The 23,816-nt window shown below is 54.1% G+C and overlaps 10 protein-coding genes and 1 non-coding gene across 11 annotated transcripts; 5 read left to right on the top strand and 6 right to left on the bottom strand.

The window, feature by feature from the left end:
- Positions 1–557: 557 nt before the first annotated feature.
- B0H64DRAFT_t161 lies at positions 558–638 on the bottom strand. The gene has a single exon. It is a non-coding gene; the product is annotated as a tRNA-Asp (tRNA).
- A 1,087-nt stretch (positions 639–1,725) lies between these two features.
- Positions 1,726–2,986, top strand: B0H64DRAFT_450619 (uncharacterized protein; the record flags this gene model as incomplete). The annotated part of the gene is made up of 5 exons (XM_062807137.1): positions 1,726–2,148; positions 2,201–2,391; positions 2,448–2,663; positions 2,716–2,888; positions 2,949–2,986. 5 exons carry the CDS (start codon positions 1,726–1,728, stop codon positions 2,984–2,986), a joined length of 1,041 nt encoding a protein of 346 aa, XP_062654658.1.
- A 235-nt stretch (positions 2,987–3,221) lies between these two features.
- Positions 3,222–3,907, top strand: B0H64DRAFT_450617 (NUDIX hydrolase domain-like protein; the record flags this gene model as incomplete). Its single annotated transcript, XM_062807136.1, has 1 exon — positions 3,222–3,907. Exon 1 carries the CDS (start codon positions 3,308–3,310, stop codon positions 3,905–3,907), a length of 600 nt encoding a protein of 199 aa, XP_062654657.1. The 5' UTR covers positions 3,222–3,307.
- A 735-nt stretch (positions 3,908–4,642) lies between these two features.
- Positions 4,643–5,367, top strand: B0H64DRAFT_436019 (uncharacterized protein; the record flags this gene model as incomplete). Its single annotated transcript, XM_062806166.1, has 1 exon — positions 4,643–5,367. The coding sequence occupies exon 1, from the start codon at positions 4,729–4,731 to the stop codon at positions 5,365–5,367; it is 639 nt and encodes a 212-aa protein (XP_062654656.1). The 5' UTR covers positions 4,643–4,728.
- Positions 5,368–6,892: 1,525 nt separating this feature from the next.
- Positions 6,893–7,962, bottom strand: B0H64DRAFT_450612 (uncharacterized protein; the record flags this gene model as incomplete). Its single annotated transcript, XM_062807135.1, has 2 exons — positions 6,893–7,825; positions 7,906–7,962. The coding sequence occupies 2 exons, from the start codon at positions 7,960–7,962 to the stop codon at positions 7,148–7,150; spliced, it is 735 nt and encodes a 244-aa protein (XP_062654655.1). The 3' UTR covers positions 6,893–7,147.
- Positions 7,963–11,066: 3,104 nt separating this feature from the next.
- On the bottom strand, positions 11,067–12,503 carry B0H64DRAFT_409910 (uncharacterized protein). Its single transcript, XM_062804753.1, has one exon. The coding sequence runs from the start codon at positions 12,297–12,299 to the stop codon at positions 11,151–11,153; it is 1,149 nt and encodes a 382-aa protein (XP_062654654.1). The 5' UTR covers positions 12,300–12,503; the 3' UTR covers positions 11,067–11,150.
- A 370-nt stretch (positions 12,504–12,873) lies between these two features.
- B0H64DRAFT_450607 (aspartic peptidase domain-containing protein) lies at positions 12,874–14,294 on the bottom strand (the record flags this gene model as incomplete). Its single annotated transcript, XM_062807134.1, has 4 exons — positions 12,874–12,883; positions 12,978–13,161; positions 13,222–13,864; positions 13,932–14,294. 4 exons carry the CDS (start codon positions 14,292–14,294, stop codon positions 12,874–12,876), a joined length of 1,200 nt encoding a protein of 399 aa, XP_062654653.1.
- Positions 14,295–15,485: 1,191 nt separating this feature from the next.
- On the bottom strand, positions 15,486–16,878 carry B0H64DRAFT_42966 (uncharacterized protein). Its single transcript, XM_062805906.1, has 2 exons — positions 16,540–16,878; positions 15,486–16,472 (listed from the first exon to the last, which is right to left on the bottom strand). The coding sequence occupies exons 1-2, from the start codon at positions 16,766–16,768 to the stop codon at positions 15,568–15,570; spliced, it is 1,134 nt and encodes a 377-aa protein (XP_062654652.1). The 5' UTR covers positions 16,769–16,878; the 3' UTR covers positions 15,486–15,567.
- Positions 16,879–16,954: 76 nt separating this feature from the next.
- B0H64DRAFT_409907 (major facilitator superfamily domain-containing protein) lies at positions 16,955–18,919 on the top strand. Its single transcript, XM_062804752.1, has 3 exons — positions 16,955–17,370; positions 17,445–17,542; positions 17,610–18,919. The coding sequence occupies exons 1-3, from the start codon at positions 17,169–17,171 to the stop codon at positions 18,687–18,689; spliced, it is 1,380 nt and encodes a 459-aa protein (XP_062654651.1). The 5' UTR covers positions 16,955–17,168; the 3' UTR covers positions 18,690–18,919.
- A 659-nt stretch (positions 18,920–19,578) lies between these two features.
- On the top strand, positions 19,579–21,643 carry B0H64DRAFT_409905 (uncharacterized protein). The gene is made up of 5 exons (XM_062804751.1): positions 19,579–19,829; positions 19,884–20,027; positions 20,080–20,127; positions 20,184–20,478; positions 20,533–21,643. Exons 1-5 carry the CDS (start codon positions 19,740–19,742, stop codon positions 21,264–21,266), a joined length of 1,311 nt encoding a protein of 436 aa, XP_062654650.1. The 5' UTR covers positions 19,579–19,739; the 3' UTR covers positions 21,267–21,643.
- A 312-nt stretch (positions 21,644–21,955) lies between these two features.
- Positions 21,956–23,130, bottom strand: B0H64DRAFT_450602 (uncharacterized protein; the record flags this gene model as incomplete). The annotated part of the gene is made up of 3 exons (XM_062807133.1): positions 21,956–22,428; positions 22,481–22,841; positions 22,908–23,130. 3 exons carry the CDS (start codon positions 23,128–23,130, stop codon positions 21,981–21,983), a joined length of 1,032 nt encoding a protein of 343 aa, XP_062654649.1. The 3' UTR covers positions 21,956–21,980.
- Positions 23,131–23,816: the final 686 nt, after the last annotated feature.

Raw genomic sequence — 23,816 nt, 5'->3', positions numbered from 1 at the left:
ACTGGTGGGAGATTTCGACACAGCCCCTGTTCCAAATCCGGAAATCGGTGCGAGATCTTGCCGCCACATGTCGCTTCCCTTTTCCCAAAAACGCCCTGTGGCCTGTGGTCAAAAAGTTGAAGACCAGTTTCCTGACGGACACGTCACTTCAGCCGCTTCCCGCATCCCCCCCCTCCAAAATCAAGAAATTCTTTGGAAGAAGGGAAGACTTTTCCATGCCCCTATCCCATAGGCCAGAGTTGGAAGGAATGGAAGCCCGTCATCCGTCCGTCCCAGGCGGCACTGCATGTTCAAGGGAGTCATCGGGGTGGAATGTCTCATTTTTCAGGGAGTCAAGGGTGAAGAAACAAAACAACGCATGCAAGGGGCACCAAAGTCAAGGTCTTATTAGTGTAACGACTGACCTCTAGAGATCTACACCCCCACAGATCGCCTGTCACAGTCTGTGCGAAGAAAAAGCCGCGTACACAAACTGAGAAACTGAGACAGCGGTCAGAGATGAGTTCCGAAACTCAGAGACAACAAGCCGATGTCGGCAAAAAGAACCGAACATGTCTCTCTCCCGCCGGGAATTGAACCCGGGTCTCGAGCGTTTGTGGATTGACAAGCTCACATACTGACCACTATACTACGGAAGATTCTCAGGTGTTGGCACCTGCAGTAGGGTTAGGGTTGCTTGGAACTCTAACCTCTGCATGAGGTCTAAGAGGGTGCGTTGGGGTCGCGGTATAATCGTGGAGATCTTCCTTATCTGCCACAGCCAGCATCCATGAAACAGAGCCAGCGTCAATGGAATCCATATGTATATCACTGGTACAGACTGCATTAACTAACGTAGTTCGCAACTAATACTCGACCTCGAAGTTCATTACAAACTGTCTGCAAAGGAACACTGTACGTCTTAGAGAAACCTCACCCCGGAAAGTCATTATGATGACGATGTCAGTGGAGGCTAGGTACACTTGTAAGCGAGAACTTTCATTGTGCTACCAGACCAGTAAGGCAAAGTAAGGGAGTTGTTGAATCGGGTGTGGTGTGCCTCGTGAGTGAAACATAACGACACTTTCAACAAACTACCATGATGGACCGCCAGCGCACTCCTACCCACCACTGCACAGAATTCTTCCAGAACGTTCTTCCAGAACAATGATCAGCACTAAGTCTTGGTCATTCTGTTGATCTCGAATGATTTAATATACTCCGTGACTGCTCGAGGATAGGATCGTCTCCTCACTGCAGCAAGCAACCCGGTTTGAGCTACCGGCGACCATAACCAACCACCTCAGGGGTAGAAAGTGAAAGGTCGCCAGGTGGGGGTATGCGAAGGTCCATTAGAATAGATTAGATATTTACTTTCGTTTGACGTGAGACGCTGGCAATGACCATGTCACCCAATAAGGTCGCGCGGTCTTTACCCCTGATTTAACCACCTAGCCGCGCAATATGCGGCAGTTCACCCCTGGTCGACCAGGCGAGCCCACGGCTTCCCTTGGGGGAGGAGACCGCTACCAATTCCTACCCAAAACCGTACAAAGTACCGGGGCGGGCGAACCCATGGTAGGGCTCAGTATAAAGAGGTTCCCGGTTTATATACCACGCTAGCATCCTGCGTGAACACCTCCAGTTCTTCTCCTATTTTGGTTGAGCCTCAAGTTCATTGTTGGTTACAGGCATATTGCTACCTCTCAAGTTTACACTTAACCAACGATCAAGTGATTGGTAACAATGAAGGCCTCTCTCCTTGCCACGGTGGCAGCGCTCTGTGCTGGCCAGGCGTCTGCTCAGTTCGCCCAGGCCGCCATGATGCGCTTCCAATGCTCGCAGCTCGTTATCGAACGTCTCGACCCGCTAGTCAACCCCGGCGAGGTACAGTCTCCGCATCTTCACCAGATCGTGGGCGGCAACTCCTTCAATGCCAGCATGACGCCCGTCGAGTATGACCCCGCAGAGAAGTCGACATGCACGACCTGTTCTTTCTCAGAAGACTTCAGCAACTACTGGACGGCAAACATCTACTTCCGCGCAAAGAATGGAAGTTACAAGAGGGTCCCGCAAATGGTCAACCTTGGGCTCAGGGGAACCGGGGGTGTGACGGTGTACTACATTCCGCCTTATGACGGCAAGACCACGGTCACAGCCTTCAAGCCGGTAAGCACAGAGACGGCCTCGTGCCATTTTGATCCATTACTAACCGGCCCAGGGCTTCCGCATGCTAGTGGGAGAGGCCGGCCGCCGGACCCAGCAGGGCATGCAGAAGCAAATCTGCCACCGCTGCGAGCACAACATCGAACAAACCCCCTTCGGTGGCGCGCCTTGCACGGGCGAGGACACGGCATCTTTCCCGGAGCAGATTTGCCCTGGTGGTATCCGGACGACCATCACCTTCCCAACGTAAACAAGCCACTTATGCCTTTAGTTCGAATGCACATACTAACGATGGCAAATAGATGCTGGGACGGCAAGAACCTCGATTCTCCGGACCACAAGAGCCATGTTGCCTACCCCGAGGTTGGCAGCTTCGAGTCCACCGGCCCGTGCCCTGCTAGCCACCCCGTCCGCCTACCGCAATTGATGTACGAGGTTATGTGGGACACGCGCGAGTTCAACAACCCGGAGGACTGGCCCGAGACCGGACAGCCCCTTGTTTACTCGATGGGCGATGCGTAAGCTGCCACGATTTGCCGCGCTTAACCAGATTGACTTACATGTGCACAGCACCGGATTTGGCCAGCACGGCGATTACGTCTTCGGCTGGAAAGGTGATGCTCTGCAACGAGCGCTCGATGCCCGCTGCACCGGTGACCGTTGCTCGGTCTTGCAGACCCAAACTCCCGAGGAGGCGGTGGCCTGCCAGAAGGAGCAGACCGTGGTAGAAGAGACAGAAGGATGTAAGTGTGGTGTGACAGCAAGTTGCAACATCGGTCGAACATTACGCTAATATCCTTTAGGGCTCGACGCCATTCCCGGCGGGGTGCATCCGGTTTAGGCCGAATGCAGTATCCGTATGCTGGAGACTCCGAGATGATTCATAGAGACCCATGGTTGGCGGGCGGTTTGGGAGCGATTAGAACAGGCAGATGGCTGGAGAATTCTGTAGCCTGGGGTACCTACACGTCACGCGCGTTAGGCACGCGTTTACCCGTCCATCAGCAACCAGTCCAATGCTCCGCAAAATGAAAGTCGTGATTGTTTAAAAGGGTGCAACTTATCCTAAATTCAGAGTTTTTTGAAACCATCCAAAACTCAAGAACAAAAGCCAGGGCACTCACTCAAAACCGTGCACGTCAACCCGACGCCCACCACGACAATGTCAACAACCACCAGCACCAACCTCACCAGCACCACCAACCCCTCCCTAACCCCCTACACCACCACCCCGACAAGCTACCTCACCGCCAACCCCACTATCACCCACCTCGTCGTGGGCGCCCTCATCCTGCACAACAACAACCGCGTGCTCCTCATCCAGCGCGCCCCGCGCGACGGTTTCGGGCTGAAATGGGAATGTCCCGGCGGGTGTGTCGACACGACAGCCGACCCGTCGATCGTGCACGCGCTCGTCCGCGAGGTGCGCGAGGAGACGGGGCTGGAGGTGGAGGGTTGTGTGCGGGGCGTGGTGGACGCGCTCGAGTTTGAAGGGGGGAAGGGGTCGCGGTGGAGGAAGATTACGTTTTTGGTGGTTTTGGATGGCCATTGTGAGGGGAAGGGGGAAGATGGGAGGGAGTTGCCGCCGGTGGTGCGGTTGAGTGAGGAGGAGCATGTGGGTGCGGTTTGGGCTGGGGAGGGGGATGTGGTGGATGGGAGGGTTGGGGGGAGGGAGATTCAGTTTGCGTATGACGCGCAAAGGGAGACTATTTTGGAAGTGTTTCGGAAGGTGAGGGATGGGGGCGGGTCAGGGACGGAATAGACGGGTCATGGGAGGTTGGTTTGTGGTCGTGGGGGAGGCAAGGCAAACTGCAGTGGTTATCTACCACAGGCAAACCGCAGAAAATGATATTGGGTGAATATTTGCGGATACACAAAATGCTGAAGCTGACAATCTGAAGCGCCAGAAAACTCGGCTCCTCATTACCAGTGTGGCATTCATGCCCACCCACAGCTACCGACGTAAGCTATTCGTGGGCTTTGATGAGGTGACCATCACCAGTGACGGCTTTCCCCACAGTCCCTTCCTCAAGGGAAAGGTACAAGAAACGACTTGGTAGCCGCTCAGAAATAAAGGCAAGAACTGCTGTTTGACCTGCAGAAATTAGTACTGTGTAGGGCGGCACACTTCCGCCATAGACCTGTTCATCACACAGTGCATTCACACCTTCCAAAGTGGCCTACGCCCGAGTACTATGGTGCGGAATGAACACACCAGACAGTTCTTTGTGCAGGGGTTCCAAACACAACATTTCCGCGTTCCAGGCGCGCGAATCACTCCGTCCAAACTAACTTGCTCACGCTACTGCTGAATCTAAGTATTGTGCCCGGTAAGAGCCTGTTGATACCAGTTCAGAGACTGAACAAGGTTCTTAAACAGCGCGCAACTGAAAAGGCTCAACAAGAGAAGTTAGGATGGAGGGTGGCCCCTCGATGGCTATAAATTCCCGCCGATGTTGCCAGATTCCAGCTTTCCTTTCCCCGTCCTCTTCATCACCATTCTCAACCAAGTCACACAGGCTTAGGCACTCTTTTCATAACAACATCCATTGATCTGACACCTCTATCCATAACGACGCAAGAATGTTTGCTCCTTTAGCCCTCATAACTGGCCTTCTGGCGGCCTTCGTCGTCGGCGAGTCGCGTGGCATCACCCCCCACGACATGTACTCCTCCTCAGTCGGCGTCCTCGGCTGCAAGATCAACACCAACCGGGTTGCCTACTGGCCCATGGCGATCGACTGCGACAACATCTGCGTCCGTGTCTCCCACGCCGGCCGCTCCGTGGATCTCCTCCGCATCGACCAGTCCGGCGGTGCCTACGACATCTCGTACGACGCCTACAACTTCCTCGTCTCGGGCCAGAGCGCCACAGCTCATCCGATCACTGGCGGCGCCGTTTCAATGAATGTCGAAACCGTACCCGCTAGCAACTGTGTGAAGCACCTCAAGGCCGGCGGCCTCCCCCTCTCGGCTTCCAACAGCATGAACTACGTTGCCAGCTGCCTGGGCAAGCCGAACAGCTGGGTCGCCCGCAACTACCGCCTGTTCAACATCCAGGACCCCCCGTGTCACTACGGTTTCGACGAATCCTGTTCGGTCAACCTCGCCGTGAGCAACCAGCCCTCGTGCCCGCATGCTCTCGGGACTTCGGGCCCTCGCCTGCCCGATACGGTCTTCAATATCCAGTACGGCACTGGTGCCGTCGTTGCCGCCCCCTAAGCGGGTGCAGGATTGAGAGGAGGATCTGCAATGGGGCAGGAAAGGAGTCTCCTGGGAGGTTGTGGCCCCTGGGGGGTTCAGTGGTAACGAGAGGGGATCGTAGTTTGGGTGAGAGAGTGTGAGCATCGGGGTTTAGCTCCATGCTACGGAGTCTTGAGGATAACCAAACAATTCCAAATCACCAATATCCATGAGTCTCATGCCATGACAAGTTGACGACACTCTTGCTGTCGTGGTTTGATATGCGGGATTGCGCACGTGACTTCCCACACATAACCCCAACCCTACCCTGCGCCCTCCCCTTAACCCAGGGCGCACACATGCAAATAATAGTCCCAAAACGGCATGCATGTTCGACAAGAATGTCTCCAGTGATGACTTCCATTTCTTCGATGTCTTGTCGTTGGTGATTTAGGTAGGCACCCCGTGGACCGTGCACACAAAACCTGGACTCCAAGTCCGATCATGTCGGCCAAGCGTCGACGCCAGAAACAAAACGAAAGCCATCTAAAAACATAAAAAAGACCGTCTTTACTCCATTTACTTGTCTTCGTCATCATTCTTTTTCTTTTCTCTTTCGTTTAGTGACTTCACTTTGCTTCTTTGTAATGGATTCCTCATTTCAATTCGAGTTCGACTTTTTATCTTTTATCTACATATTTTGTTTCGTTCTTTTCCTTTTTTTGCTTTCTTTTTTGCTAAATTTCTGGCTTTTTTTAGAGTTCGGCTTTTTTCTTTTATCTCTTTTGTTCAGTCCCTTTTCTTTTGTTTCTTTTTGCCCCGCCCCCCCCCCCCCCCCCCCCTGCTCAATCCAGGTCAACCTATCACAGCGGAACGCAAGTCTCCCGGAATCTTCCCCGAAGCCATCGCTCGGTCGGAACCACTATCACCCCCGAGGCATTGACTTGAAGTAAACTAGCGACGTTGACGTTGGTAATTTCCCCCCTCTACTTGGGAAGATAGGCATCAGAACCGGGCACGCTATGGTTCGATCCCATCGACAATCTGATCGGCGCCCATCGATGTATCCATTACGCCCCTGGGCATAATGTGTTGACACAAGGTTCAAGCCATCGTGATCCGCATTGCTCTCCAATGTACCACCCTCGGGCATAAAGATGAAGGAGCCCCCGGCATGAGAAATCTACCCTGCGTGGTGCTTGGCATCGAGAGGGGGCGAAGGCGCGGTCGTGGCCCCGGGGGCATCGAGTTAACATGCAAGCACCACGAGTGAATCATTGGGTTGCTGCCCACGTTCCTGATTCACGATTTATGATTGAAGTATGCATCTAATTCATGAAATAACGCAAGACTCAACCGGCGATTCCCTGGAGCATTATCGCTGGGCTATGACTGGAGATCAAGTGCGGCCGCCCTAAACCATGCCCAATACGCGAGGACTAAATTGAACGCCATAATCATGCTGAAAAGTTCCATATGAGGGAAATTCCCGGGATTAACTCCTCCATCCCGACCGCCCGATAGGTAGGTAAGAAATAAACTAGAGTCAACGCCATAATCGTGTCGAAGAATGCAATACGGGAGAAATGCTGCACCCAACCAGTCCACCGTCAACCCAGTGCGTCAACCAATATATCGTGAAATCAAGAAAGTAATGGGAGCGAAACTGAAAGCAATGAGTCGGCCGGGGGTTCAATGATCAGGCAGATCCTCCCTCGCCATCAACTCCCGCAGATCCACCACCAACACGACCCCCGGCCTCAACGTCCACCGGTAGACCAACCGCCATCTTATCACGATGGTCTGATTGAACTCAAGCTCAGCGTCGTTGCTGCAGTCGATCGGCCGCACCAAGCATAGCATCCTTCGTGGTCTTGAACGTCTGTTCAATCTGTTCCATGGCGTTCGTTGCAGCACCAATGGCGGTAAGAATTGCCTCGTCCCTATCGTTGGTTGCACGAAGCACGGCCTCGTTCGCGTCGTTCAATGAGTGGCGGCCTCTGCGACCGTGGTCGTTAGGACGGTCGTCGTCGTCGGGCGAGGAGGTTGTGGTGGACTCCGACTTCGACTCTGATGTTTCGATCGTGTAATGTGTGATCAATAGTGGGCAAAGGTCGTTGTCGAGCACAATCTTCGTTAACCGAAGCATCTCCGCGACGTTGAACTTTAGGTCGGGCAACCTTGGGCCTTCCATGAGGTTGTTATTCCTCCATTGGTCGTCGTCGAGTCGTGTATCGGCCCACCACGTCCTCTGGCGGCCACCCAACACATACCAGCGGAGTTTGACCCTTTTAAATAGACGGACGATGTGGCGTGAGAGGGAGGGGGTCTTCGGGTCGAGGTACCGAAGGGCGGCGATGCCCACTTGCGTGGGGATATATGGCATCTTCCTATGAATCCGGGCGTCGTTGAAACTTCGGTGGTCCCCTTTCCAGCTCTTGATCTCTTTTGCGGATTTTGCGCACGTCTTCCACAGTGAATGGCTTGATGGTTGAACCTGACGAGACCGGGCTAGGAGTCGGAATTAGTCGCCGTTCGATCACGAAAGTCCCTTGTGAGAGGACCAACTCGACATACCAAGCTCGCCCAGTATTGCGGTAGCCTTCTCGACGCTGACATCCAGTTGTCGCTCATGGTTGTGGTGATACGCGATAAATCGCTTGATCGATCCGCTTCCATCTTTTCAGATCATCTTCTCCAGCTTCGTCATGGCGTTGGCAGGTGTCGTCTCCCCATCGGCATTGGCAGACTTAGAAGGCATGGTACCCTGAATCGTTAATCGTAGTCCACTATATAACTGAAGATGGGGCCGCTTACGGTCTTAGATATTCGATACTATCTACGTCGATGGTGCAGGATCGTCGAGGCGGCGATGGTGGGTGGTGGCGATGATCGATGGTGTCTGGTGGTGGCAGCGGCGATGGTCGGTGGTGTTTGGTGGCGGCGGCGTGGGAGCGTGGTGGTGGGAGGGTTGTAAGAAGAGTTGGAAAAAGAATTGGGGGAAGAGTTGGAAGGGGGGAGGACCTCCTTATATAGAATTCCAACCCTACCTTTTCGTAAGCCTGGCGGAAGCTCGCCGGCAAACTTCCAGTGATATTCTGTTGCTTCTCCTATTTTGGCAGAATAATAAATGGGAAAGAGCAAGAATTGGTGTATTAATAGCAGTTAACTTGCTCTTTATCTTTCATGATACTGCAGCAGTTCGAGCAGCGATTAAAACCCACCAAAATACATGTAAGTTCCCGCACGCTATAAACACCATTCCCGCGCTGTCCTAGTCACGCTCCGAGAACATCTTGAGCTCATCCTATATGCTGCCGTTGGAAGGTGAAAATACCTTGGTTATACGGAAGTGAAAAAGGGGTGTCCACTATGGGCGGCTTACTTCTTGTCTCCCCCCCCCTTTTCTTTTCTTAGTTCTCTACCGTTTCCCACCCCCTTTTTATTTTTTTTCGCGGCGACCCACCCCTTTTCAACCCCATCACTGTTAACGGCGCTGTTCAGCCAGGTCAGCATGTCCTTCTTCATGCGGCGCACTTCCTCGGCCCTCAAAACGCGGCCCCATCACTCCTTATCTGGAGGAGGATGATCGCCCGAAACAGGAAGGGTAACTAGGTGAGTTGATTTTGGACGTCTCCTGTTTATAATTGCTAACCTTGAACACTTTAACTCAATTGCATACTCACCTCGGTTTCAATGGAGCACGTGAGGGGCGGCGCCAACGCCCGGACTCCATCGGTTGGGGCCGCTTTCTCCTCGGTGGATCGAATCCGTTTCTATCCCGGTAATCTGAACATCGATGATCAAGGCACGATGGCTGCTTCATTTTGATATCCATAGACGCCCACCTCCTGGCAGTTCCGGTGGAGTGGTGGGTTGCTCTCGGAGGACCGCTCCCCTGAATGGCCGACAAGGAGATCGCGGGTAGCTCCTTCCGCCTCGACAGTCCACATCGAGATACAACATACAACAAGCCCCGGCCATCGCCCCTTCCCCATGGGCAGTACAGGGCAAACCTTGAACGCACAAGTCCCAGATAGGGCTTTTTGTCCGCACGCACACAATCCAGATGCCTCACATTGGTCGAAAGCAATCCCTCGACCACCCTTCAATACCCATCTCGACGGCGGCGCGATCTTCGACCATGGTCAACACTCGATCCCAATGCCATCAGGGCGGCAAGGATGCCATCACATAAACAACTCCCTCGGCTTCAGAGATGGAGGGCTTCACCCTCACTCTGGGTATCCCTATCCCAGAAACGCCATCGAACATTACAGGGGCTTGGCAAGCTACCCTCTGGCCAACAAAAGCCAAACTCGAAAACAAAGCAAGAAATCAAGCAAAAAGAACAAATAAAAGCAAATCGAAAAGCAAAGGAATCATAAGAAAAAGTCAAAAGAAAAGAAATTCAAATAAAAGGAATGGAAGGAAAACAAAGTAAATACAGTAAACCTAGTTCCAAGATGGCTTTCAATTTGTTCTTATAGTCGAGGACTCGATGTTTCCATTGTTGGTTTTCCTTTTTTGCCCAGAACATGCCAGCTCCCCCCAACCGGACCAGCCTATGGCCTCGCGTTAGTCCATAGGCATGAGCACTATCGAGTGACCCGGCGCCGTGGACGGACAGGGTCATTGGCAACACTACTCCGAAAGCCCAGGCGACGAAAGCAGAGGATTGCCGCTGAAACCTGGTCCTGGGTCAATATCGCTAAGGACCATGTGCACGACGCTGACTACGAAGACGCCGATGATGAGGACTCTGACTAAGACGGCGAGATCTGCTTGGAGGACACGCACCATACTAGTAGCCCCGCAGACCCAAGTACACCGACAGGGGTGCGACACCAAATCTCCCCCCCTCGGCATCGTCGAGTAAGGTATCAAGCCCAAGCACACAAACCAAGGCGCGGTGGGATGATGGCCACACGGACGCATGGTTAATCCGACTTGGAGAACGACTCCGGCTCAAGCCCTAACTCCGAGGTGTCAGCTCCTAGCCGTTCTCCACGTTTAAGGGAGCCGGGTGAGGACGACGGTGACGCTGGCAACGTCACCTTGGTTCCCGAGAACTCTGACGCCACCAGGTCCGAACGTGGTCACAGACACGATATCTAGCCCGGACCATTCTTCACAGTCCGACGAGTCGGGAAGCGAGGATGATGGCTCTGGGCTTGTTGTAGGTGGTGGTAGGGGGTATATAAGGACACAGATCCGACAGGTCCTCTCACGGGAACCAGTATCTGTTTTGGGACCCCCGATAGGGCTTGAGGTTGATGAGAAGGCCGAACTTGATGATTTCTTCGAGAGGGATCCCTTATCCGACGTCACCTAGGAGGACGACTACGAGTATGACCTGAGCAGTGGCAAGGAATCGCAAGAGCAGGCACGCCCAGAAGACTCAGTTGAGCTTCGAGAGGACGAATGTCCTCTTTGTCAACCCAGCGACGCTGAACACGTTCCAAGCATTTCACCCCCTGATTTCGCGCCCGAAGAAATCGCACGGTCTAGCGAACGTTTGACGGCATCATCTTGCGTTTCATCCAATTTATAAGGGGTCACTGCGGTCAAATCGACACGCTAACTGTGTTCCTGGGCATTCGGCAAGCGTGTTTGGAGCCATGCAATTCGCGTACTTCTTGAGGGCCGACGCTGTTACCTGTAGGTATGCACCTCAGATGGCGGCTAAACGTCGACGCCAGGAACGAAACGAAAGCCACCTACACACATTTTATTTACTCCATTTGGTTTTCTTCGCCATCATTCTTTTTTTTTTTCTCTTTTGTTTAGTTCCTCGTTTTTCCGTACCGCTGAGAACTTGTTCACCAAAAATGACCCCAGCTACCCTTTTCACTCCCAAGGCACCGGTGGAGGAGCGAAGTCAAGCTTCTTCCACACAACTTCGTAGTGGGCTTTCCCCGACCCCCGAACTCCTTCATTAGCCACTCCTGTTTACGCCTTCGATTCTCGTCCCAAGCTGAAGGGATCCAGTAACCAAAGTCATCTAGCGGGTAGTTCCAGAAGTAGCCCATGGGATTCCGAGGAAACTTCCCAGCTTGCCAGCTTGCACTTTTCACTTCTTCCTTCGCTCTGTGATACACCACCGCCCAAGCGTAGTCAATAATAACAACACGCGGGATGGGTTGGGGAGCCGAGGTGTCCTGGGGGCCTGGGGCCAGTATCACGTTGCGAGGAGCCAAATCCATTTGCTCGACTCCGGCGTGCATCAGCTTGACATAGGCGTCCAAAATGGCGGCCAATACTCCCAGACGATATGACTCATGGCATCTGAGAGCAAGTTGTTTGTCCCAACATAGCCCATGCAAACAAACCCCGTTGATGTGTTCGATAAGGACCATGCGTACTTGGCGCTGCCTGACCACACCCTCATGGCGGATGGGTAGGGTGAAGGTCCAGGAGCCGTAATAGCTGGGAGCAAAAGAACCAGTCCGGCCACCGCGACGGAGATGTTCGTATGCCGCAGCCTCGCTGCAGTAGTCTACCTCGGCATCAAACGTAACGTCGGTTGGGTTACTCGGAGCGACTTTGTCTCGAAAAGAGTAGTACAACGGGTCGAAAATCTTGGCCACCGCCGAAAACGGTTGCTGGCCTGGTGACTTTGGTGAAATCCTGCAGAGTGCCAGCTGGGAACCGCGTCCGTCTTTGATGGCGATTCCTTCGGTGATGGTGAGGTTTGCCAGTGCTGGGGCGAATGAAGAAGCCATGGGCTTACACTCTCGAGGGGGATTCGTCATGACGAGTTCCGTTTGTGTTATCGACCGCAGCATGGCATCCGTCACTCTATCGTAAGGCCAGTCTCCAACCGGGTAGTACCCGGTGCCGAAGGGCGGCGGAGGGACATGCTCCTTGATGTCAACAGTGAAGCCTGGCTTATACGGGCAGAGCGGCTTCTCTGCGTCCGTTGGCGGGCTCCAGGTCCCACCTCGGTTCCAGTCGTGATTGGGGTTCATGGGGGCGGTGGTGGGCCGCCGCAATTGGTTCGGGAGCGGTAGGTACCTGGTACTTGGTAGGTTGTAAGGGCATGAAGGGTGAATACCTGGTACCTAGGTATTGCGTCTACTAAGAAGACCCGTTTCGACTCGGCAGACCTTGTAAGACGCAGAGAAAATGTCTAAACTTTAAGCGACAGATCCATTGTTATGTACATTCTGGGGAATGTTTGCGTCATTGCCTGCACAACACTTTGCAACGAGGGGCTGACGGTTAAGGCTGGCGGGGTCCAGGGGGGCGGTTGTCCCGGCAACGGTGTAAATAAATATTGATCCCTTTCAATGCAGCCAACGCTCAAACAAATCCCTAATTATCATTCTGTGGGACTCGCGATAGTAGAGTCCGTGGGAAAACGTGTGTGGAATGTGTGTGTGTGGGAGGAAAACTGGCTAGCCCTGCTGCGTGGGAGAGGATGTGAGCGGTTGCCCTGCACGTGAGGTGGGCCAGGAAGGACCCACCTCTCACACATTCAGCAGCCTTCTGAAATATCATGCTCTCAAAGCTGTTCCTAATACTTTGTCCTCGTCGCGAATCTCATCTCCGACTGTCCGACGTCAAACACGGCGACCACATTTGTCAGAAAACTCACACCCAACACATGCGGAGGTGAATCGGTGTCTGTAACACCGATCCGGCACCACTCCCCCGTTGGGTCACGGGCCGTCTGCCGGAGTAAATCCTCCTTCGCCATGTAAAAGATTGACTCCTCAATCTGGACACCAAAGTTCGGCACGGTTGCGTTGCAAAGGGCATAAAAAAGACCCCCTGAGCTCATGTACTTCGCCGGCGGATCGAAAGCCGCATAGAGTTCGTTAACCAGGCCTGTTCATCGTATCAGCATAAATGCGATCTTAAAACCCGTTTTGAGACCGATGTATGTACCTTTCGGCAAATAACTGAGGGTTGCTCCCGCGTCGATTAGGATGGGGATTTGCGTGGTGTTCTTAACCAACACCTCTCCAGAGTCCGTGCCGTCTCCCCCCTTTTCGAGCACAAACGCATCCGGTTTGATGATGTACATTCCTTTCTCGTCTGTGTCAAACCCCCACTGGGGAACTGCGCGCATGCCGTGAATTGGCGTCCCTGCCCAAGTCTTCTCATCGACGTCGACTGGTGGCAGCCCTCCAAGCGCAAGATACGACTCTTGTTGTGTCCCGCCGCTAATCTCTTGGCTTCGAGACAACGCAATGCTAAACAACGGATCTATGCTTCGGCTTTCCCACATCGTAGTGAAGACGGGTGAATAGGGCGGCTGGTTCTGGTCCGCTCCATCCAGACTGGTCAAGTAAGGGTAAGCTAGACCTAACAGGCCGGATGTTTGCCCATCGCCGTGCCAGTAGGTGTAGTTGACCAGCGCAAGGCGCTGGTTATGTGCCGTGATATCTCCAATCGAGACATCCTCGACGCCATAAAAGCCACTCACGAAGGTGCCATCGACATAGGAGCGGGAGAATGGTGGTAAGTCGGGAAGAAGACCGCCGGAAAGGTTGCCCTTAAAGCCCACTCCCAGGCCGCAGTCTGGTTCCTTCGTTTGGCGAACAGCATCAGTACCATAATCGAGGTTTGAATACAAGATGACGGTAATGACTTACCCCGGCTGGGTCGAACCAAAAGGAGACACATTCATATGGCTGCTGCACCATCCACGTATCGCTGGAACCTGTGTCGACGCTGACTGCGATGGTCTGGTTGCCGACTTTGAGGTCGATGCTGTAGTAAACATCATAGATGTTCTTGAGCGGGACGGGCAGGTTAGCGCGTCGATGCATCGCCGGGTGGCTCATCGACGCCGTTACGTCGTGTTTTCGCATCGGGATCGCGTGGGTAGAGACGGCATAACGGAGCCCATCCCGGACTGGTGCATGCGCAACATTTTGGCTTCCGGTCCCTTCAAACGGTCCAGCCGTTGTGAGGGACACCAAACATGAAGCCGCCACAAGAAGGAGTTTGTTCATTGTGATGTCAGTGGTCCCAGTTGCCGAGGACTGGCCCAGAACGATGAAAGTCTAGATTTCTTATCAGGTCCACGGACGCTTTAAGTGAGCTGTGGTCTTACTCGGCGCCCACAAGTAGTGCACCGGCAAATACATGCTGTCGATCTCATTTGCCGGCATTGGTGGTGTAAATTGCTCCTCTAACTAGCTGCTGAGTGTGACTTGGTGCACTCCGACCCGCGTCAAACCGTATCCCGGCACCCAGTTTAGCCTATCAAACCCAGCCCAAGTCTTTACAATCAGAGTTAGTGGAGTCTTCATCTGGGGACCTACGCCCCGTTGTTGTTCCTCTTGGTGGCGGACTTCGGGGTACATAATACCGATCCCTATTATATCGTTGCAGGGGGCGTCAGAACAACTGATCAAGCTACGAGGTAAGCCGCGAAATCCATGATAAGAAGGAGGGGTATAAATGTATAAATGAAATATACGCTGGACATCGCGATGCGGGATTGGAAAAAAGACAAAGCCTTGGTAGTCTAATGTCGCATTTGGCTTATTCGAACATAAAAACCGAGACTTGGTCACGACGCTCAATCTCCAACTAGGGCATGAGGAATAGGTACTTGAGTAATGATTGCTTTCTTGTCTCTGACCTGTTTATGATGCCATGTTAAAAAAAGCCTGGCAAGGATCTTTTGGGATTTGAATTTGCATGTCATGATGGACACACCGAACAACTCTCACCTTTTCAAGCCACATGAACTAATCATGGCACTACCCGATTCATCCCCATATTCTCACACTCGACAGAAAAATCTTACATGGAGTTGTCAACCGACCCCAGCCGGTAATCTGTAATCACCCAACCATAAAGTTAATGTGACTGCCTCACACCCTACTATGCCTGCTTGATATCGACTGGACACGGGATGAGTTAGATCAGGTCTCGGTCTCTAAGGAGTGGAACAGTTCACAAAACAGAAGACGGAAAAATGTAAGGATCACGGGAACCCAGGCCCCTAGGGCAATGATCTGACCGAAACCCCACTCGTTCGATTTGTCCGAGTCGCCGGCAACCTCGATGATGCGCGCGCGCAGGGCGGTGAACAGGCCGAGGAAGAGCCACATGGCGATCCATGTGAACACCGAAACGACAGCGGGCCAGTGAGCCCTGGCCGTGGTGATGCCGTCCGAGTCGCCTGCGGATTTGTTCCGCCGACCGCGGAAGAAGACAAGATAGAGGACGAAGAGGACGCCCAGGCCTGCGCTAATTATCTAGAGTTTTGCCCCCTTATATTCCCAAGTACGAGTCGTCAATCTCTATCAATCCCTGCTCATACATCATCTTTGCGACTGGATATACCGCCCTTGCAAGATTGCTCTGCCTTTCCAGCACATAGCGCGGCGTGATGTGCTCATAGCCAGGAATCTTGCGCTCCGGGAACCGATGCGGCGAGAAGGCGTGTATCATATATGTCGTCGACCAGTCTCTCACGCCCTTCGGGAATCTCTCTGGGTGTGCCCAGCGCTCGTCAAACGTCTCATCAAACGTCCTTAATGTATCGCCCTGCACCACGCCCTCCAGATTCGACACCGCCCCATCCCGTACCGCAAAGAGCACCATATTGTCCTGTTCCCCCGAGCCCACCGGCGCGAACGCGTCCTGGTCCATGATCAATACCTCGCCCTCCTCCCTCACCAACCTCTCCCCAACCGTCGTCAGCGCGATGTTGCTGTGCGTCGTCCACTCCTTGTCGTACACCTGATTCATCCTCTCCTTCCACAGCTGCATCATCCTCGCGCCCTGGACGGCCATGAACGTGCCGCTGTTGAGCTCCCCGCCCGGCTGCCGGCCCGCCACGCCGCGGAAGCCGCTCTCGCGGAGCACCCGGATGTCCCGCAGCGCGTGCACGTCGAAGTCGATGTACACGCCGCCGAGCTCGGCCATGGCCGCGACGCGCACAAAGTCGGACCGGTGCTCCAGGTAGTGCAGCTCGACGCCGTTGTCGGCGTGCGTCGGTACGGGGACGGTACGTAGCCGCAGGTTGGGGAAGTGGGTGAAGATCAGGCGCGTCCATTTGCCGGCCGCCCCGCTGTGGGCGCGGGCGATGGTCGGGCTGTCGGCCGGCACGTTGGTGTGCAAGTAGATGGTGTGCGGGCGCCAGTGGTAGTTGGCGGCGTACATGGAGAGAAAATCTTTGCCAGATGGTCAGTCGGTGTGCGACAAGGTGAATGAAGACGGGCGAGGCTACGATAAACTTACGGCTGAACTGGAAGGAAAAGTCCTTGGTTGGATCCTCAAGGACATAGACATAGTGAACTTGGTTCGGGATAGCGTTTTTGGAGGACGAGTTTGTCACACATGCTGCTGGCCATGTTGGGAGGTATGAGCCGGTGTGGCCGGATGCAAGGAGGAGGAGCAAGAAGAAGAAGGCGGCCACGCCGGTAACAACAAGGCGAGGGGGAGACCGGGCGTGAAATGGCAGGACCATCCTGACAAGATGGGCAGCGTGGAGGTGAGAGCAGGAGATCGGGAGGAAGACACCAGCGGCAAAGTGGCAGGGAGATTGGAGCAAACCTGAAACCCACTTCCTCGCTTGTTGGGCGGAGATCTGCGCGTTAGCTGTGCCGCAGCCCAACAGGGCGTCAACCCGGTCAATCCCCTCGCCAAGCCTCCCATTCGCTGCAACCAGATGCCCAGGACCGCGAGCCGCGGATGGGTATGGTCGTATGTGAAACTTCGAGCTGATTGTTTAACTTAAATAACTACCTACTTCGGCACTGCCGCCCTCGAGCTCGAGCTGCGTGCCGTGACACCAATTTTTTCCAAGACACCACACACGACTTCTCGCCATTCATCATTCCGTTACCAATCACAAACACCAGGCCGTCATGAGCTGCCCTGCCGTTGAACTAGGTAACCGGAACCGTGTATCCACCAGATCAGCAGCTGTCGTTCAAGGGATCAATATTCCTGATAGAAGCAACACTCATACTGGAACACCTCATGAATTTAGGCTACCTCCTACGGACACAGGCAAGGATGCGTGGCTCTTTCTTGCCGCATGCTGGGCCGTGGAAGCACTGGTGTGGGGTAAGAACCCTCTTGCTTTCTCATAACGGATAGGCGCAACGTGGACTTACCCGACTTCAACCTGTCACTTCCAGGCTTCGGTTTCTCCTTCGGAGTCTTTCAGGACTATTACTCTTCTCACCTCCCTTTCCAAGACGACGGCAATATCGCGGTAGTCGGCACCACCACCCTAGTAAGCCCGCCCCCCCTTTCACTTACAGTCGTCAGTCCCCGTCATACAGACTCTAACTGATGCCCAGGGTGTCATGTACATTACCACGCCATTTGTTATCGCCCTCTGCCGACTACGCCCGCGTTGGGCGCGCTGGTTCACCCTCGCCGGGCTAGTCTCCGCCTCCCTTACCATGGCGCTGAGCTCGTTGTGCACCACAGTTGCCCAGCTCATCGCCACCCAGGGCGTTCTTTTCGGCATCGGCGGGTGCTTTGCCTATTGCCCCAGCATCCTTTACATCGACGAGTGGTTCTCCCGGCGCAAGGGCATGGCCTACGGCATCATGTGGAGCGCGGCCGGTGTCGGCGGGGTTGTCCTGCCGCTGCTGCTCGAGTTCCTCCTGACGACTTACGGTTTCCGAACGGCGCTGCGGGTCTGGGCCGTGGTTCTGTTCTTGCTCTCCTTCCCGCTGTCCTTCCTAGTCAGGCCTAGACTGCCGATACCGCCGGCGGCAACGGCCGGGCACCGCTCCAATCTGCGTTGTGTCCTGTCCACACGGTTTCTGTTACACCAGTTTGCCAACATTGTTCAGGCGACGGGGTACTTCTTGCCCGGTGTCTACCTTCCCTCCTACGTCCGTGCCGCTTTTGGCGTGTCCACCATGCTGTCGGCCTTGACCGTACTGCTTGTCAATGTGGCCGCTGCCGTGGGTTCCGTCGTTATGGGTTGGATGACGGACAGACTGAGGGTTACAACATGCCTTGTGTTGTCAGGGGTCGGGGCCAGTGTTGCAGCGCTGGTGCTATGGGGGTTAGCGTCGACGTTGGCGGGGGTGTATGCGTTTTGTGTGGCTTATGGTCTCTTTGCTGGCTGTTACACCTCTATCTGGCCAGGCATCATGCGGGAGATTGCGCGTCCGGCGGAATCGGAAGAGCACATCCACGCATATATTGACCCATCCTTACTTTTTGGGTTATTATGTGCTGGTAGGGGAATTGGAAATGTGGTTTCTGGTCCCTTAAGCGACTTGTTGATCCGCGATCGTTCGTGGCTGGGTCAGGCAACGGGGGGTTACGGGAGCGGTTACGGGAGCTTGATTGTGTACACGGGGGTCACGGCGGCTGTTGGTGGGAGTGCGTTCTTTTGGAGGCGAATTGGGGTGGTCTAGAAGTAAAAGATGAAACACCTGGCTGGCACTCTGCGGCGGTGTCTCTGTGAGACGCGGTCAAGACTTGGATGGGATATCCACGGAGGCAGCAACTGGTCAACCGTACGCTGCGCGCCAAACCTAGTACTGCCTCAAGGGTCTGGTCGGTCGGTTAAACGGCTCATCGAAATAGATTATTCTGCCTAGGTACTGCTCTACTGCTTGGAGTCTTCCACACGGTTTCAACCAACGACGGCTACCAACTGTTGTATGCTGCAGGAGCCCCACACAGCCGATGGCTTTCGGCCAGAGGGGGCGAAGCCTTGGACTAAACTCAACCAGTCACATTGCCTTCCCATCCTCCCGACCTGATCCCTGGCGGTTAGCGACACCAAAGGGACCATTCTCGTAATTTTGTGTAGCTTATCCGGTGTGCGAAAGGCGTGGCAGTTAGTAGCCGCTCGTGCAGAGGGATCTCCCTCGAGTGAGGGGCCAACATGTCGGTGGAAGTCAAGTTATCACCGATCGACCAGGGACTGGTCGGCAAACGGCATGTCAGCGCACGACTGGAGAAGGGCATGAGGAGCGGAGGGGTTGGCTGCGGCAAGACAAACACAGCGAAGAACACATGCGTACCCACACTCAGGGGCTCAGACGGTCATCTCAACCAACCGTGAGCAAAGAAGCAGCCTGTTCAACTCGTGCAGCCTCGCCATGCAGGCGAGCCGCTAAGTCAGCCCCAAGGGCCTCGCCACGCCGCCTTCCGAGGCCTCGAGGAACACAGAGACTGTTCTATTGGCCGAGGATCATTGATGGCGCCTGCATCGCGACCTGTTTCTCAGCAATTCGACCAACTGCATGTGGTGTAACCCACCTCTTCTGCCCAAAGCAGGTGAGTCACTGCCTAGCGAATGCAGCTGAGGCCTACAGCATCGAAATATATACATAGCACATGGAATCTGCATTCCTCCCACCATTGTCCCCCTCTGTTTCTCCCCATTGCCTTACCTAAGGGTGCGTTGTTTGTTATTGAACACTTTCCCCTTGGAGTTTCGTACGCATAAGGGAAACATGTCCGACGTCCGAGCGAAGATGGAGGGTTTGAAGGCGGATTGGGATTCTTGCAAGTCTCAAGACGACCGGAAACATTCACTGATCTCCGTATGACAAACGCACGTGGCCCCAATCGACGCCACCTACTAACTTGGCAGCCAGGATCTGTTTACACACATCGATTATCTGTCTAGCGAGCTGTCGGACGCCAAGTTGGAGCTCCGTGACAAGAAAGATGTGATCAAGTTGACTCGTGATCGTCTTGAGGAGCGCGAAATGGAGGTTAAGGCCTTACAGATTGAGAAGGTGGATTGGCTTTCTCTCCCTCTTTTATTGCTACGAACACTGACATCCGCAGGCTAGACTTGACTTTGCTTGTGTTGTGATTGATGGTGACTCTATGCCGGTAACTCCACCCATCCGCGTGGCGGAGGAGCCACTACTCTGACTAACCCGTTCTAGTTTAAAGATGAGCTCGTTAAACTGGGTGTAGAGGGCGGCAAGAGAACGGCCAGCCTGCTCAAACAAGCTGTCCAAGAGGAGCTCACGTCCTCAACTCCGACCGCAGCCCACCACGTCCAAGTGCATGTTCGTGTGTACGCGAACGTGGCAGGACTGGCCAAGACGTACAATGAGATGGATGTTCTGTCTGAGGCTACATTTGACGACTTCGTCCGCGGTTTCAACATGGGTGACCGACTGTGCGACTACATCGATGCCGGTAATGGTAAAGAATGTGCGGATGTGAAGGTCAACGGTAAGTCACGCCATGCATACAGGACAACCATTTGTACCTGCTGACTTCTGCAAGCATATTTCCAGTTCTGCTTAGCCAACATCCACTGTCAGCGGATTCTCTTCGGCGGCACGACCGACAACGGCTATGCCCGCCTGCTTGGGCCGCATGCCGAGGACCATGCAGTGCGCGGACGGATTACCCTGCTCGAAGGGCCCCCTTTTGCCCGCGAACTTGCCGACATAAAGGACAAATTCCGCACTGTCCCGTTCGATAACGTCTTCAGAAGCCACAAGCTTGTCAACGGAAAGCGGGGAGTGTCGTTTTATACCACCCGTCCCGCCACTCCTCCCGTAGACTATGCGTCAGCTGCTGCGAAAGTCCCCTCCACACCCTCACCATCCTCGGCTGCCCAGCGGGGTTCTAGCCCACCCAGTGTGCTCGCTCCGTCCGGAGTGTTGCGGAACAGGCGGGGACAGCGTGTAGATCCCCCGCTCAGGTATTCCCAGCAGGATTTTCAGAACCTCAGGGCGCTCCAACTCTGCAACAGTTTCCATCTCCTTGGCAAGTGTTACTATCATGACACTTTTGGAGAGTGTCAGCACAATCACAAGGAAAAGCTGAGTACCGTGCAGAAGGCAGCACTGCGCGCCGTGGCTCGCCAGACTCCCTGCATGTCGGGTTTGAGCTGCAGCGATCCCGATTGTCTCCATGGCCACCGCTGCCCCCGCGACCTCTCAGGCTGTGTGACCTCAAGATGCCGGTTTCCGCCGGAACTACACGATGTCGACGCAACCCCTGTTCGTTAATCCGGTTAAAGTGTGTCAAAGAACGTTTGAGTGTTATGGATGTGTTACCGCTTTCCAGCTTTTGTGTCAGTCTGGTTCTGGTTGTCTTTTTCGTTTGGTGAGGCACTTGGCGTCTCCGAAGAATGTCGACGATTTGATGACCGGGACTGTGCGCTCGACTGCATCTTCAATTAGGCGTGGTTAGTACAATGGGGTAGGCTATTGCTGATGTGGCATCCAGGGGCTCAGGGAATGGGCAGAAGTGTGTTACCCCGGCGCCTAGGGTGAGATCTCAGAGAGGATGGGGAATGAGGGCTGGTTACGAAGTACTGTGAGTTGACGTGTAGCGTGACACCGTTTTGACGAACTAGAACTTCTAATGGACCTTTTTCCTTGCGTCATCCCCCTTGCCTGTGACATCTGCTTGTATGTACCATGCCATAAAATGCGACATTTCGACAGACACAGACAGAGCCTTTTCCGAATAGGCTCTTCGCCAGGTGGTACGAAGTTGATAGCGACTGCAAAAGACGTCCGGTCAATAACAGCATGGTACTGTCTCGGCTGTGTCAGGACCATCTCTCCTAGCCTAGCTCAGGAACCAGAACCCAACAAGCACCATAGGGACGACCGTTGTTGAAGACACAAACATTCCTAATCGTAGCAACAGAATCAGGAACATCGAATTCAATACCTAGCCCAGTATTGGCAGTATCTTACTACCCCTTCTTACAATTACACTAGAACAGGCCGCAACTTCTCGATCGTATCCAACACGGTCTGGCGCCACGGAATGTAGTCCTGGCCAGTGACCCTAACTGCTTTGGTGCCATCAAACACCACCTGCTTAGGGAACCGGTAATCGGGGGCATAGCCCTCACCAGGGGTCCCTTGCTCGATGGTTCCGGCTCTTTCAGGGAACTCCTTCCGGAGAATATCGGCCACAGCCTGCGCCGGCGAGTAATATGCCGCAGCCAGAAACCGCTCGTTGTTGGTCTTGTCGCCATGCTCGACAGCAAATACGACAAGACGAGCCACGTCGCGGATGTCGACGTAGCTGTCGGAGCCGGGGAAGCCTGCCTGTGCCAGGGCGTTTCCAGTGAATACGTCGGGGATAAGGCGGTTCGACATGCTGATCTTATCGGCCGATGCGGGAACCACCAGGGGTGGACCGGTGACGAAACTATTGCGAGTTAATCACATGTGAGACACGTTGATGATATGTGGTGGCTAACCAGGGGTTTATCGCCGTGAGAGTGAAGCTCGGCTTGTGCTCATCCCGAAAGTTCCACATGGCTCTCTCGGCTGCTACCTTGCTCGCGGTGTAGATGACCCGGCCAGGCGTGGCTTTACCAAGCTCGGCCACAACATTTTCGGCGGCCGTGTTCCAATCGGCTTCGGTGAAAGTGTAGTCCTCCGATTTCGGCTCGAAGATGGCCGTGACGGAGGACATCAGAACAAAATTCTTGATGTTTGGTTCCTTCTTTGCGGATTCGAGGACGCGGACCGTGCCGTTGATGGCGCTGTGGAGAACGGGCTCGGGGTCCGTAAAGTCAAAGGACACGGGTGATGCGAGATGCGCAATGGCGTTGACTCCTAAGTTTGCGTTAGACCTCCGTACCTAATTGTGGACAGGTGCGTCATGGTTGACTGTAAACTCACCTTTAACCGCCTTGTCAAAAGCACTGGGGAGGGTAATATCCGGCACTTCGACAAACTCGAGTTTGGCCCCGTACTCAGCAAGGGCTTGCTTTACCTCGGTGGCAGACGAGAGCGATCTCACGGTGCCCCTGACGGAGTACCCGGCCTTTAGTAACGCCTCAACCGTCCGCGCGGCAATGTAGCCGTTGGCTCCGGTCACAAGAACAGTTCCTTTAGCTCCCATGATGGCTAGGGACGACAAGATGTCTGCTGAAAGACGGGTAAAGCGGGTGGACTTGGAAGTTTTGAAAGGACTGTTGGGGTTCTGGGTCTTGTTAAGTTGTCTTGAGGTCAAGGCCAAGCGGGAGGACCGCTAAGTATTTATGTATTTCCTTGAAGTTCATGGACGAGGACACATACGTCCGGGTGGGTGCTGGTGAATTCTTTCGTCCCAGCTTCACTACGTCCCCGAGCCCTACTATCGAAGGTTTCCATGCGAGGCGCTGACAAACAGCAAGCGGCTCAAGTCCGAGCCTTTTTTACAGACTGCGATCCTTGGTGTTGAGATCACAACACCGCGGTTCCAGACAGCAGATTACTGATCAATGAATGATCACCTCATCAGTCACCCTCGGCTGTGACTCGGTACCCCACAACCAACGGAGGTGCTGAGTAAACCGCACCTTGTTATCTTGGATACTGGTAGGTACAGTTGCTTGCCATTAGCTATTATGAATACTGGATTACAAGAGTGGTGTGAGCCTTATCGGTCAAGTGTTGCAACAATAGTGGTCAGGGCCGCGCCCAGATGGGTCCTTACTTACCGAAGTATAGGTGAACTCTAATCATTTGTTTAGGCTGACCTCAGGCTTTGTCAAGCACGCGCACCCATGTAAGTACATACCGGTTCCGGGGGGGCTGATGAGCTAG

Source organism: Chaetomium fimeti (genome assembly GCF_033439085.1).
Source record: "Chaetomium fimeti strain CBS 168.71 chromosome Unknown B0H64scaffold_10, whole genome shotgun sequence".
Taxonomy (NCBI): domain Eukaryota; kingdom Fungi; phylum Ascomycota; class Sordariomycetes; order Sordariales; family Chaetomiaceae; genus Chaetomium; species Chaetomium fimeti.
The sequence above is the reverse complement of the archived record's forward strand: the minus strand, read 5'-3'. Positions and strand labels throughout refer to the sequence as shown.